Source organism: Helianthus annuus, chromosome 17 (assembly GCF_002127325.2).
Source record: "Helianthus annuus cultivar XRQ/B chromosome 17, HanXRQr2.0-SUNRISE, whole genome shotgun sequence".
NCBI classification, from domain to species: domain Eukaryota; kingdom Viridiplantae; phylum Streptophyta; class Magnoliopsida; order Asterales; family Asteraceae; genus Helianthus; species Helianthus annuus.
In genome coordinates this window covers 188,543,462-188,558,619 of record NC_035449.2, presented here as the reverse complement: position 1 = coordinate 188,558,619, position 15,158 = coordinate 188,543,462, and the positions used below count along the sequence as shown (strand labels likewise).

Genomic DNA, 15,158 nt, shown 5'->3' with positions numbered 1-15,158 from the left:
GTACAAAGTGATGGGTTATACCCAACCCCAACAGTCTATATGATCAGTATGATCATGACTAATATCATCAAATGCAATGATGATACATGAACATCCATTAGTGATGTCAATTGGGTTACCTTTGTGCCAAATAAGTCATCTTTAGAGACAATGAAAGTTGTAGTTTATGACTCCCTGTCCAAAGGTGAAGAACTATGTTCAAACCTGGAAGCCTCTAATCCAATAAGATGACGACTTATAAACTAATGTCCTTGATGACAAATCAATGAGTTATGTTTTAAAGTTATTCGTGACAAGCTAATGTGCTATTCTGTGTATGTTTGACCATGATGATATCAACTACGTCACGATTGTAACACCCCAAAAACCGGTACTTAATTAAATTAAATGAAAATGAACAAAAGTAACCTAATTAAGGGATTATGATAAAAGGATAGGTTAAGAATTTGAAGTAATGCTTAATTTAAATGCTTATCAAATTAGAAGGGGTTAATGTGTAAGATTTTTATAATTAAGGTTTGATATTGGTAAACCCAAAAACACACTCTTGTGTGCGTAACTGGGATCGATCAAGGGCAGGGAAAAACAAGGGTTACCTTGTTCTTGCAAGAATTCAGCAATTGACAAGGAGAAATCAAGTTTAATTGCTGCATGTTCTAAAACTTCAAACATCTAAGCATATTTAGTAGATTGGTAAGTCGAATTTTTGAATTTGGTGAATTTTAGAGAAAGGGGTTTCGACCCGAACAAGATCCGTGGCATGATTTGTGTTGTTTAGGTGATAAGGGCACTCCCTAGTGTAGGAATCATGCTCAATTTTAGTTAATTGAAAGAAACCCACTTGGTGGAATTGTGTCATGGTTAACAAGTATCATAGTGATTATGAATTCATGTATTCTTGTTATATGATCTTGTTTGAATTACTTGAATGCTAGATAATTTGATGTAGAGTAAAGAGTTTTAAGAAAATTGGTTGTATAATGATGATATGTAGGTGAATTAGTAAACTATGCTTCAAATAATTGTACATTATGCTTATTTAGTGTAACGCACACAAGGTGTTTGATGAAATGCTTGAAAGAACAATTATGTGTAATATAGAGGAATTAACGAAATGAAATCGGGGTACTAAAAGAATGAAATTATGTATTGGTATAGGCGTGAAGGAAGAAGGCTCAAGTGCTAAGAAAACGGAAGGTTCACAAGATCGAGGTATGATCCGTTTCATACGAAAGTTTACTTTTTATTTATTCGTTAGCAATTATATTGAACGACCCTTGTTACAAGAATTATCTTATGTTTTTAGTTATTTGCGGTGTTAATAAAAGAATGGTGAATCCCTGGCGGATTCGTTTATGCAAAAGAAGGATTATGCTAAGTTATGCAAGCCGACCGGTTTTTTACAACTAGGTCGGGTAATGATATGAGACATCCGTCTAGAACGGGTGGTCATGTAAGCAAAATCGTATGCAAAAAGGTTCAGTCCGATATACGGATAGAACGAAAGATTTTTTTTTTTTAGTGAAAGCAATTAACCCGATGATATCGGGTCGGATGTGAAATGCTTAAATCTCATTATGAGATTGTATGCCATACCCACTAAATGGGTAATCGAATGCGTATAAGAAATGGAAGTATTTGGATGATTGTAAATACCATGTTGATATTGTGGACTAAATAAGCGCCTTTACTAACTTTTTAAAGTTTGATGTTTAATGTAGGTAAATCCTCGACTTAGGCGATTGGACGACTTGGAACGTGCACACTTGATTTACGCCCGCTACTCGCTTCCGTTGTTAAATCTTTTTGGAATGGTTTTAAGTCTTGGTCTTATGTATTTATGTCTAGTTGATATGTTGACATCTTGGTCGTAGGGTAAAAGTTGGTAAATGGAGTCACGTCGTGACCCATGTAGACTTCGTTTGTTTTGTGTTTTTGTCTAGGATGTATAAGTGGTTAAGTTTGGTTTGTAGAACAGGTGGTTAATGATGTCAAACGAATAGGTCATGTCGAAATTTTCAAAAATATAATCCTACTTATTTGTACGTATTTAATGGTGGGATTTGGGGCGTAACAAGTTGGTATCAGAGCCTAGGTTTGAGGGATTCGAGCTGGAGTAATAGCGCTTGAACTCAAACCAATGGCTCTCGCGAAGGTGTGCTCGTTCCGAGATCGTCAACGAGGTAAAGTTTTAAATATTTGTTTAGTATGAGAATGTATAATGCGACACGGATGAGTTTTAAGATTGAGTATGCTAAGAAGTTATAAGATGGGTAAAATAAGAAGCCCCTGGACCCGGGTAGCTGGAAATATACTCGGGAAATGGTCGGAAAAGCCTAAAATGAGTTCAGCATCGTTTCAGCAGAGGAGAGGCCGTCGCCGACGGGCCCCTGGCCGTCGCCGACGCCCCCCCATGTGTCGACGCCTTACTTACCTGCTTACGGGTGAAGGTGGCCGACGCCACAATCCTGAACCCGTCGCCGACGGGAGGCTAGACCGTCGCCGACGGCTAGCGGAAGTCTGCTTCGCTGAAACTTTTTAATTAATGTCCTTTTTCATATTTCGAGTTCCCGAATTAATTGAAAGCCTATTTTTTTTGTCGGGTAAGGCCCATATAAGACCTATAAGGATAGATGTAACCACGGATAGAGGTTACAATCGAATGAAACCATAAAAGCCGAAAGTAATACGTCAAATAATATGGACAAATGGAGGAAACCTTAAAAAAAATGGATAAAGGCTTGAAATGTGAAAGTATAAAAGAAATGAACCAAATGACATGAAATGGAATAAGTAAATGCTGATTAATGAACAATGATATATACCGAAAGTTTGTGATTTGTATTAAACGAAAATATGCTATTGTATAGATGGCTGATGCAAGCAACGTTAATGATAATGACGATGTGGCTAGACAAGAAGCGTTCGAGAACAAAGTTACGGAAGTAGCGGAAGGGGTTATGCAAGCCAATCTTCCACGGTTGGCTCAGGAGGTAGAAAGCCGAGTTCTGGGGGTTGTGGATGCTATGATGACCAGTAAGATTGAGGAATTGAAAGAACTAATTGAGGGGTCTAGAAGTAAAGGTAAGGAACGACGATGCACGTATAAAGACTTTATGGCGTGCAATCCGGCAACGTATGATGGTAAAATTGATCCGATCGCATGCCAAAGATGGATTTCAAATATAGAAGCAGTGTTCATTCGAAGTCGTTGTGATAACGAAGATAAGGTGATGTTCGCCACCGGCTAACTCACTTTTCAGGCAAAGGATTGGTGGGATGCACACAGTAAAGAGATAGGTGAAGAAAGGCTCCAAACAATGACCTGGCAAGAGTTTAAAGATCCTTTCATGAAATATCACTGCCCTCAGTCCGCCGTTGATAAGATTCAAGAGGATTTCTTACGCCTCCGACAGAAGAATGAGACGATAAATGAGATATCAAACACCTTCTTGGATAAGATGAAGTTTTGTGGAGAGTTTGTGCAAACTGAAAGGATGAAGATTAACCGCTTTTATGGCGTGTTAAAGGCAGAATTTAGGGAGTTCATCACTCCCTCGAAGTGTGAGACTCTTGATGAGCTCATCAATTTAGCGCGGGATAGAGAAATCGAGATCAAGAGGCAAGAAGAGCGTGGGGAAAAGAGACCCAACGAAAAGGGTGGAAATCCGACCCCGGCCAAAAAGGGGAAGTATCAGGAGCAAGGAAGAAAGGATAAGTCGAAGAGTGGTATCACGCCGTGCAAGACTTGTGGAAAACTTCATACGGGGGAATGTTTGTTAGGCAAGAAAGGGTGTTACAAATGCGGTAAGGAAGGACACTCATCTTATCAATGTCCGAGTAGCCCAAAAACTTGTTTCAACTGTTTCGAAAAGGGGCACATCAAATCTGAGTGCCCGAAACTCCAGCAGGAGTCGAAGAAGGAAGATAAGAAACAAGAAGGTTCTAGGGCCAAGGGTAGAATGTACCAAATTACATCCGAAGAAGCCAAGTCTCTCCCGAATGTGATTTCAGGTATCTTTTTACTAAACTCCATACCGGTTTATGTCCTATTTGATACTGGAGCTACTATGTCGTTTATTTCGAATGAAATCATACAACATCCGTCCTTTAAGATCGAACGAATGCCAATGCCTTTAGAAGTAGAAATAGCCGATAGCAAGATGTATATGTTACATGAGGTTTGTAGAAATTGTAAATTCACTATAGAAGATGAAGAATTTGACATCGACCTGATACCCATGGTTTTGGGGGAATTTAAAATGATCGTGGGGATGGATTGGTTGGCGCGACACCATGTGGAGATTAACTGTGAAACTAAAGTGATGGTTATTCAAGCTCCAAGTGGAAAACAATTAAGTATTCAAGGAGAGAGAAACGTGGAAACCAAGTTGTGTACCTTGGTCCAAGCTTATAAGTACGTACTTAACGGGAGTAGAGCATACTTAGCTTATGTAGGAAATGCCCAACAAACCCTCCCGAAGCTTGAAGACGTTGAGGTCGTGAACGAATTTCCGGATATATTTCCGGAAGAACTGCCGGGACTTCCTCCCGAAAGGGAGATAGAGTTTCGCATCGAATTAAATCCGGGTGCGAAGCCTGTTGCGAAGGCTCCCTATAGACTTGCCCCCACCGAGATGCGGGAATTAATGACACAGTTGCAAGATCTTCTAGATAAGGGTTTCATACGCCCGAGTGTGTCGCCTTGGGGAGCACCCGTCCTTTTTGTTAAAAAGAAAGACGGGTCGATGCGCATGTGCATCGACTATAGAGAATTAAACAAACTAACCATAAAGAACCGCTACCCTTTACCTAGAATTGACGACCTTTTTGATCAATTACAAGGGGCGAGCTGGTTCTCCAAGATAGACCTGCGTTCGGGGTACCATCAAGTTAGAGTACGGGAGGAGGATATTCCAAAGACTGCATTTAGAACCCGTTATGGGCACTATGAATTTTTAGTCATGTCCTTTGGATTGACGAACGCGCCGGCTGCGTTTATGGATCTTATGAACCGGGTGTGCCGACCCATGTTAGACAAATCGGTAATCGTGTTCATAGATGATATCTTAGTCTATTCGCGAAGCAAAGCTGAACATGCAATGCACTTGCGCGAAGTACTTGAAATTCTCCGCAAGGAGAAACTTTACGCAAAATTTTCAAAATGTGCCTTTTGGCTCAGAGAGGTGCAATTCCTGGGTCACGTGATCAATGCGGAGGGTGTTTTAGTTGATCCTTCAAAGATTGATGCTGTAATGAAGTGGGTCTCTCCGAAGAACCCGACAGAGATAAGAAGTTTTCTGGGCCTTGCCGGGTACTATAGAAGGTTCATACAGGATTTTTCGAAGATAGCCCTACCCTTAACGAAACTGAAAAGAAAGAAAGAGAAGTTTGTGTGGGGTAAAGATCAGGAGGAGGCTTTTCAAATGTTAAAGGAGAAACTATCCCGTCCTCCGGTTCTGACATTACCGGATGGAACTGAAGACTTGGTGGTCTATTCAGACGCTTCACACCAGGGATTAGGCTGCGTCTTGATGCAAAGGGGAAGGGTCATCGCTTATGCTTCAAGACAATTGAAGCCGCATGAAGTAAACTACCCGACTCACGATCTAGAATTGGCAGCGGTAGTGTTTGCCTTAAAAATTTGGAGACATTATTTGTACGGCCCGAGATGCACTATTTACTCAGATCATAAAAGCCTCAAGTATCTTTTCGAGCAGAAAGATTTAAATATGAGGCAACGGAGATGGCTGGAACTTATCAAGGATTATGATTGTGATATTCTTTATCACCCGGGAAAAGCAAACGTGGTAGCCGATGCGTTAAGCCGAAGAGAGTATCCGACTCCTTTTCGTGTAAAGTCCATGAAGATGATTGTTACGCCACGGTTACTTGAAATGATACGTGAATCTCAAATAAAGTCGCTTGGAGCGGAAGACTTAAAGAAGGAAAGACTAAAAGGTGTAATCGATAAATTAGAAGAAAATTCGATCGGACTCAAAACGCGATTCGGCCGAATTTGGATACCCCGATTCTGTGAAGTCAAGGCTGCTCTACTCGACGAGGCACATAAGTCTCGATATTCGGTCCACCCTGGGGCTACAAAGATGTATCAAGATTTAAAAACCAACTATTGGTGGCCGGGCATGAAACGTGATATCGTCAAGTATGTCGCAAAATGCTTAACGTGTTCTCAAGTGAAGGCAGAACACCAAAAGCCTTACGGAGAATCACAACCATTGGGGATACCGTTGTGGAAATGGGAAGAACTAACGATGGATTTAGTAACCAAGCTTCCAAGAACGAAAAAGGGGTATGATACAATATGGGTAATCGTAGATCGACTTACGAAGAGCGCCCACTTTCTACCCATTAAAGAAGCTTATTCTTCCGAGAAAATGGCAGAAATCTACATGAACGAGGTCGTGTCTCGACATGGGGTGCCTGTGTCAATCATCTCGGATCGTGATACTAGATTTACCTCTCGCTACTGGCAAAGATTTCACGAAAGCGTGGGAACGAGATTGCACATAAGTACCGCCTACCACCCTCAAACTGACGGCCAGTCAGAAAGAACCATTCAAACACTTATTGATATGTTGAGGGCGTGTGCCTTAGATTTTGGGGGAAATTGGGATGACCATTTACCACTAGTGGAATTTTCTTATAATAATAGTTACCACAGTGGCATTCAAATGGCACCATACGAATTACTATATGGAAGGAAGTGTAGAACTCCCGTATGTTGGGGTGAAGTGGGGCAAAGGGAGCTCGCGCCAATTGATTTAATAGCAATGACAAATGAAAAGATTGAATTAATTAGGACTCGTTTGAAAGCTGCCCAGGATCGACAAAAAGCTTATGGAGATAAGAGAAAGCGTCCTATTGAATTTCAAGTTGGAGATTTCGTTCTGTTGAAGGTGTCGCCATGGAAAGGCATAATCCGTTTTCGTAAACGGGGTAAATTAGGTCCTCGGTATATTGGGCCGTTTAAAATCTTGGCTCGTGTTGGAAGGGTTGCATATCGATTAGAATTACCGCCTACTTTAGACGGAATTCACAATACCTTCCACGTGTCGCAATTGAGAAAATGTCTTGCGGATGAAACCGCGTTAGTACCTCTCGATGACATTGAGTTGGACGAGGGGTTGAATTATATCGAAAGACCAATAGCCATCAAAGATGTCAAGTTGAAGAAGCTCCGCAACAAGACGGTCCGACAGGTGTTGGTACAATGGCAACACCGAAAGGGTTCAGAACTCACATGGGAAACGGAAGATGAGATGAGAAGACACTATCCCTTTCTTTTTGGTATGTGCACATTTAAGATTTATTAAATATCCAGGTTTCGGGGACGAAACCTCTTTTAAGGGGGGTAGATTTGTAACACCCCAAAAACCGGTACTTAATTAAATTAAATGAAAATGAACAAAAGTAACCTAATTAAGGGATTATGATAAAAGGATAGGTTAAGAATTTGAAGTAATGCTTAATTTAAATGCTTATCAAATTAGAAGGGGTTAATGTGTAAGATTTTTATAATTAAGGTTTGATATTGGTAAACCCAAAAACACACTCTTGTGTGCGTAACTGGGATCGATCAAGGGCAGGGAAAAACAAGGGTTACCTTGTTCTTGCAAGAATTCAGCAATTGACAAGGAGAAATCAAGTTTAATTGCTGCATGTTCTAAAACTTCAAACATCTAAGCATATTTAGTAGATTGGTAAGTCGAATTTTTGAATTTGGTGAATTTTAGAGAAAGGGGTTTCGACCCGAACAAGATCCGTGGCATGATTTGTGTTGTTTAGGTGATAAGGGCACTCCCTAGTGTAGGAATCATGCTCAATTTTAGTTAATTGAAAGAAACCCACTTGGTGGAATTGTGTCATGGTTAACAAGTATCATAGTGATTATGAATTCATGTATTCTTGTTATATGATCTTGTTTGAATTACTTGAATGCTAGATAATTTGATGTAGAGTAAAGAGTTTTAAGAAAATTGGTTGTATAATGATGATATGTAGGTGAATTAGTAAACTATGCTTCAAATAATTGTACATTATGCTTATTTAGTGTAACGCACACAAGGTGTTTGATGAAATGCTTGAAAGAACAATTATGTGTAATATAGAGGAATTAACGAAATGAAATCGGGGTACTAAAAGAATGAAATTATGTATTGGTATAGGCGTGAAGGAAGAAGGCTCAAGTGCTAAGAAAACGGAAGGTTCACAAGATCGAGGTATGATCCGTTTCATACGAAAGTTTACTTTTTATTTATTCGTTAGCAATTATATTGAACGACCCTTGTTACAAGAATTATCTTATGTTTTTAGTTATTTGCGGTGTTAATAAAAGAATGGTGAATCCCTGGCGGATTCGTTTATGCAAAAGAAGGATTATGCTAAGTTATGCAAGTCGACCGGTTTTTTACAACTAGGTCGGGTAATGATATGAGACATCCGTCTAGAACGGGTGGTCATGTAAGCAAAATCGTATGCAAAAAGGTTCAGTCCGATATACGGATAGAACGAAAGATTTTTTTTTTTTTAGTGAAAGCAATTAACCCGATGATATCGGGTCGGATGTGAAATGCTTAAATCTCATTATGAGATTGTATGCCATACCCACTAAATGGGTAATCGAATGCGTATAAGAAATGGAAGTATTTGGATGATTGTAAATACCATGTTGATATTGTGGACTAAATAAGCGCCTTTACTAACTTTTTAAAGTTTGATGTTTAATGTAGGTAAATCCTCGACTTAGGCGATTGGACGACTTGGAACGTGCACACTTGATTTACGCCCGCTACTCGCTTCCGTTGTTAAATCTTTTTGGAATGGTTTTAAGTCTTGGTCTTATGTATTTATGTCTAGTTGATATGTTGACATCTTGGTCGTAGGGTAAAAGTTGGTAAATGGAGTCACGTCGTGACCCATGTAGACTTCGTTTGTTTTGTGTTTTTGTCTAGGATGTATAAGTGGTTAAGTTTGGTTTGTAGAACAGGTGGTTAATGATGTCAAACGAATAGGTCATGTCGAAATTTTCAAAAATATAATCCTACTTATTTGTACGTATTTAATGGTGGGATTTGGGGCGTAACAACGATACTCCCCACCGGGCCCACCGGTGACATGTGGAAATATCGGGGTGTGACATGGGCTCAAATTTTCTCATTAGATAGATTATTTATTTCTTTTAATAAAAGATATGCCACAAATAGGGATGAGCTCGGTACCAACCGGTCCCAAAAATTCTAAAACATGGGTACGGGTACCGAAAATACCCGGTACTGTCGGTACCGGTACAGGCTACCGATAACGCTTATTGTCGGTACACTAAAAATCGAATCGGATCGGGAAATTCGAAACCGATACCTGGTACCATTTGCTCATTCCCATGCCACAACACATTTTACTATTGTCAATTCATTTGTTTTTCACTGTCATTTTACCATTTATTAATAATTGATAGATCAGTTTGCCAAGAAAATGTATTGTTTTGAACATTTATCATGTCTAATTGTATAGGTTGATAAGGTACAAGTGACCCGGGAAGCAATTGTTATTGGCGATGGTGATGACAACGATGGATGGGCGCCAAAATTGGAGGTGGAGGATAACTACAATGCACATCTTTGATTTTTGTGTTTTTATGTATTAGAAGTTAATATGTGTTTGTAGAGGATTTGAATGTTTTTCTGATATATTCTGCGCATTTGACATAGCATGACACGTGTTCGATGCAACAAGAGAGAGGCTTTCGATATGAGCTATATGGTATAAAACACTTGGAGCGATTGCAGGTGAGCCGATGTTAGAGATGACATGATTGAAGGAAGAGGCTAAAACGCTGGTTGAGGTAAATACAATTTGCAATTTTGGTTGAACTTGTGAAACATTGTATGGTATAATTGTGAATTGAAGTTTATTCCTGTTGTGCAGCAACAACTTGCAGCAGAGAGAAAGTGCGTAAACAGCAGAGTGAGACCTTGAAAGCGAACTACAAGTATGAGCTGATTGATGGTGCACAAGACGTGGGATGGTGAACTGTTTTGCTAGCCATTATGGGAAATAAAAACTCGACGACGACTATTCTGATGCTTCTAAGCTTCTTGACATATGTAACTTCATAGTTTAAGTGAAAGTGCTGCTTAAGAAAAAAATTTTAGGTCGTTTATATTTGTGTAATGCCATTAATTTCTGTTTTGATTGATTTATATTGGCTGTAGATTGGAGGCTGCTAGCATCTTCAGGTCATCCTCTTTAAACTTCAACTCGCTTGAACTTATGTTCATTTTTTTGCAGCCATCAAAGTAACTCAAATTGCAAGCCTAACAACTAAAACTTTAGGTACGACTTATTTTTTCATCGCTTTTTGTTACATTACCACGTACCCTTTACATTTAAAGCTCAAATACCTATACTTAACTTGCTTCATTTAACAAAGAAACTGAGAGAGAGAGAGAGAGAGAGAGAGAGAGAGAGAGAGAGAGAGAGAGAGAGAGAGAGAGAGAGAGAGAGAGAGAGAGAGAGAGAGAGATGGCGGTGCAAGTGCATTGATTTCGCTAGAGTTACTAGATTGCATATGACGACGCATCTTAATTTCACCATCCAACACGCTTTCCATCAAACGTGTATAAGATTCATAAAATAAACCCATTCATAAGCAGATGGGTCAAATTAAAATCTCTATTCTTAATATTGTATGCATATCTTGGCTCTCACATAAAGTTGTAAACATTTTAGGCAACAATGACTATTGTGTGACTAAAGAAACTTTGATGGACCGATTAAGTACCAACATAAATGCAGCATGCTAACTTATTCCCCAAAAGTGCAGGTTTGTAACTTTCATTAGCTGATGTTTTCTAATGAGGTATTTTTTATTGTTACTTTTGAGAACGAGGAGATATAATCCCGCATGAGATGCAATACACTATAGTCTAGAGATGAGCATTTGGTATGGGTACGGGTACCGGTACCCATTTTACCAGTTTTCCGGTACCGTATCGGTATCGGTATATTCGGTACTGGTACAAGTTTTCCCCATTTTTCAGTACCAAACGGGTACCATGCTCAGATATTCAAATACACACTCTTTTATATCAATAAATAAAATTACCCTTTTCTAAAAACAATAAAGTGGATCAAGATTAGTTTGAACATTTTCAAAAGTTGAAATAGTTTGTTGAAAAAGGTATTTTTGTTGCACAATTAAAAGGGCCATTCATGGATGATAGCAAATAAGGTCTTTTTGTTCGTTGCTGATATCAAATTTGCATTCAAGGTCAAATTAAGTGACTTGCTTAGTTAAATTCACCGATTGCAATAATGGGCTGTATGGTGATTTATTGTGAGATCAAATGACTGAAGGTTTTGGTCAAACTCAGATTTGGTGCATGTAAATTTACTATTGGATACATGTATTTAAGCATCTCTTGATAACCATAACTAAGATACTAACTTGCGCAATCACTTGATCAATTTTCTTTGTAATCTTCTAAACTCACAGTTGTTATTTTCAAATGTCATTGGAAATGGCAATACCATAAGGCTGTATTTACTAATATTAAATTTATTTTCTACAACAGGTGTTGCGTCTAGGAAACCATCACCGACTATATTTCAATTGCGAACTATATGTTTTCCGATGAGGTGGTGAGTAGTTTGCTTGATAACAACACATGGCCATATTGGCCCGAAGATAATCCGATTTCCAATGCTAGCGTGTGGCGGAATCGTGTTGATATCGTACCAGTTCCGAACCAAACCGATTATCTAACGAACTTTTGTCGTGCTCCCGCTCGAGCTGGTGCTTATATATGTTAATTTTAGGAAACTCACCATAGATGTAAAATGATAAATTGTTAGCTTGCTTTTAAAGAGGCTTATGGGTTCAAAAAACTTCAGACCTAAGGTGAGTGTTTCACACACTCAAGTCCTGTGCGATATGTATTTATTTTTATAAACTGTTTTCATTAAAAAAATTATGAACCCAAAGACGTGTATCACATATTTAAACTTTTTTTTAACTTATTTTGATTATTAGGTTATGAAATCGGATTTTTAATAATTACTATATATAAATACTATGTAACTTGAGTTATAAGAGATTCTACATTTAACTATTTCTTATTTAATGTAACATTTAATCTCATTTATAAAAAGATGATTATTATAAATTTTATATTTACATTGTTTAACATGTGTAGTATACCGGATATATAACTTATTACTAATATTAGACAAAGATTGAAAACTTACAAATTGACAACAAATGTGGTTTAGAATGAAAGTTTTAGAGTTCCGATTTATTTATTTGTTTGTGAAATAATTGTAATTTAAATTTTTATAGATTTAATGCACATTTCTTTCATTTCGAAATATTATTTACCGACTTATAAATTAAATGTTTAACATTTTTAACCAGTCTAGTACACGAGTATTTAAACTTTTAATTTATATATTGCATGCAAGATCACCGATACGAGAAGGTTTCAAGTTTTATTTGTAAAGCATTTGGATAAGAATAGGTGAAAGTATTAAAGTAGTTTAAACAAAGCAAATGAAAAAGATAACAATGATGGGAATAAAAACGACATTGATTGTCACGATGAAAAAGATAGATCTCAAACATTCAAGCTTGGGGTAATTGTACTAAATTTACTATTGTTGTATTCATGTATTTCAATTATTTTGTGTACTCACTAACATTTTCATTAATATTTCAACGTATATAAAATTATAATTTTTATCTCACAATTTTAAAGGACTTAGGGGCTGTTTGGTAGCCTCTGAATGGTTATTAAGAGGCTACCTCTTAATGAAACCATTAAGAATTTTACCAATGAGAAGGTAGAAGAATGTGATATGTGATGATTTACCATTCAGGGGTTACCTCTTAACCATTCAGACTTGAGGTTACCTCTTATTCATTCAGAGGTTTTAAACCATTAAGAGGTAGCATCTGAATGGTCATTAAGAGGCTACCAAACAGTTTTCCTGTTTAGCCACCCGTGCAAGGGCGTGGCTTAAGAGGGGCCGGGAGGGGCGCCCGACCCCCCGAACTTTTCGCTCAGTAGTGTTATATATGTAGTTTTCGTATAGAAAATTTTGGGTATATACGTTTTCGACCCCCCGGTTCTATAGAAATTTCCCCCCCCCCCTCCCGTTTTCATGGTCAAGCTTCGCCACTGCACCCGTGTAACACACGGGTACTTAGACTAGTTATCATATAAGTAATCACAATACAAGAATATGGAAGATATAGAGTGTAACCGAAAGTAATATAGAAAGTTGAAAGATAACGGTTCAGTTTTGTTATATTTATAATAAATTTTTACGTGTTTCATACGAATCAAAATATTTTGAGTAAAACAAGGATTGTATATTAGATTGAAACATGTCATTTAAGGTTAAGGCTAGCAGTAGGGTCGGCCATGACTGGTTCTTTCATACACATATAAAACTTCTTTTTGAAAAGTATACACATATAAAACTAATGCTTCAAATTATTTAAAAAAGAACTTCTTTTCATTCGTTAATTTCTATAAGAATAAAGTTTGGCATTAGAGACTGACATGCAATGTCATGGTAAGGATGAATTGAGAAAACAAGTTTGTGTTCACACATATTAATTTCAGTCAATTCATTCTTAAAGTATAACAAATGTTTAAAAGTTTAAGAAAATATTGATAATTAAAATTACATGCAATAGCTCACTTGGCAATCCCCATGTGGTTTGGGTTGGGCCGGCTTCCTCCTTGGAGGTCGCCGGTTCGACTCCCGGGTGTTGCATACGGGGGTGGGACGTCCCAATGATGGATCGTATCCTATCGAGGCATGGTGCGGTCTTGAGGGCAACCCGGTTTTACCCAGCTGTTACTCCAGCGAGTCTCTCGTGTGGGGACAGTATGGTTTCCGGGCGGAAATCAGCTTGCGCGGCGACCGAGGCCCAATCGAACATCGCGTCCGAGAGTGCGGGGCTGACGGGAATTGTCTTCGACATGAACCCGATGACCAATAGGTCCAGTACATAAAAAGTCACCTTCCAAAAAAAATAATAAATCTTATCCAACACTTCACTATTTGATTTGTTCATGTCTAAAATATATATTATTTTATTTTGTATTTCTAGACAAAAGTTTAGTGAGAATTATTTTTTATATTATTGATGAATAGTTGTTTGAATTATATGGTGAACAATGAATTTGGTTTACATGATAATTTTGTTGTTGTTGTGTAATAACTAGAATCTATTAGCAATGTATAGAAGAGAATGGGAGTACAAGAGATGAATTTCTTATTGATATCACATACAAAATACATGAGCCACTATATATATAGGCTATAATATTAATACAAACATAAATATGACACGGGGGTTAGAAATGTGGATAGTCACTAATAATGGATGCATTCATAACACTCCCCCTTGACTATCGACATGATGATATACTATTCTTTAATACGCTTGGTGATGCTGTCTCGTTAAAAACCTTGCTAGGAAAACCCAGTGGGACAAAACCTCAGCTAAGGGAAAAAGAGTGCAGCGCGTATTGTCTCCCCCTGATACTTCTGGATCAGGTATGTTGCCTCATTAAGGAAAAAGAGTACATACACTGTGTATATTATGGGTACATTACTCCCCCTCAATTTTACTTGTATATATTGATGATGTTGAATCCAATCTTCTGTGACAATTGCTTGACTTGATATTTGGCGTAGTGTTCTTTGATTTAAGTGTTGTTGTCTACATTGTCTTCATACGGTATGGCTTGAGCTTCTCTTGATCAACTCTAATCTACATACTTCTTAAATATGCTGAAATCTTCGACCTTCATAACTTGTATCTGGATTGAGATCGAACTCTATGCAAGTCTAATATATATCAATCATAACCCAGGACGCCATATTGTTCTTGTGGAACTATCCCGTGTCTCGAGATTGTAAATATGTCAAATAATTATTTAATGCGCTTTATAATTCTGCCTCGTTAAAAACCATGCCAGGAAAACCCAATGGGACAAAACCGTAGCTAAGGGAAAAGAGTGCACTACGCATTATACATAATTAACAACATGATTTATGATGATGTTAAATTAGTACTTCGGGACCTATAAGATAAACTGATACTACTGGATCAGTTATGT

The 15,158-nt window shown here is 38.0% G+C and overlaps 1 protein-coding gene across 1 annotated transcript; it reads left to right on the top strand.

Moving 5' to 3' along the window:
• Positions 1-3,320: 3,320 nt before the first annotated feature.
• LOC110925408 lies at positions 3,321-8,832 on the top strand. Its single transcript, XM_022169363.1, has 3 exons — positions 3,321-4,014; positions 8,190-8,243; positions 8,754-8,832. Exons 1-3 carry the CDS (start codon positions 3,321-3,323, stop codon positions 8,768-8,770), a joined length of 765 nt encoding a protein of 254 aa, XP_022025055.1. The 3' UTR covers positions 8,771-8,832.
• The last annotated feature ends 6,326 nt before the right edge of the window (positions 8,833-15,158 follow it).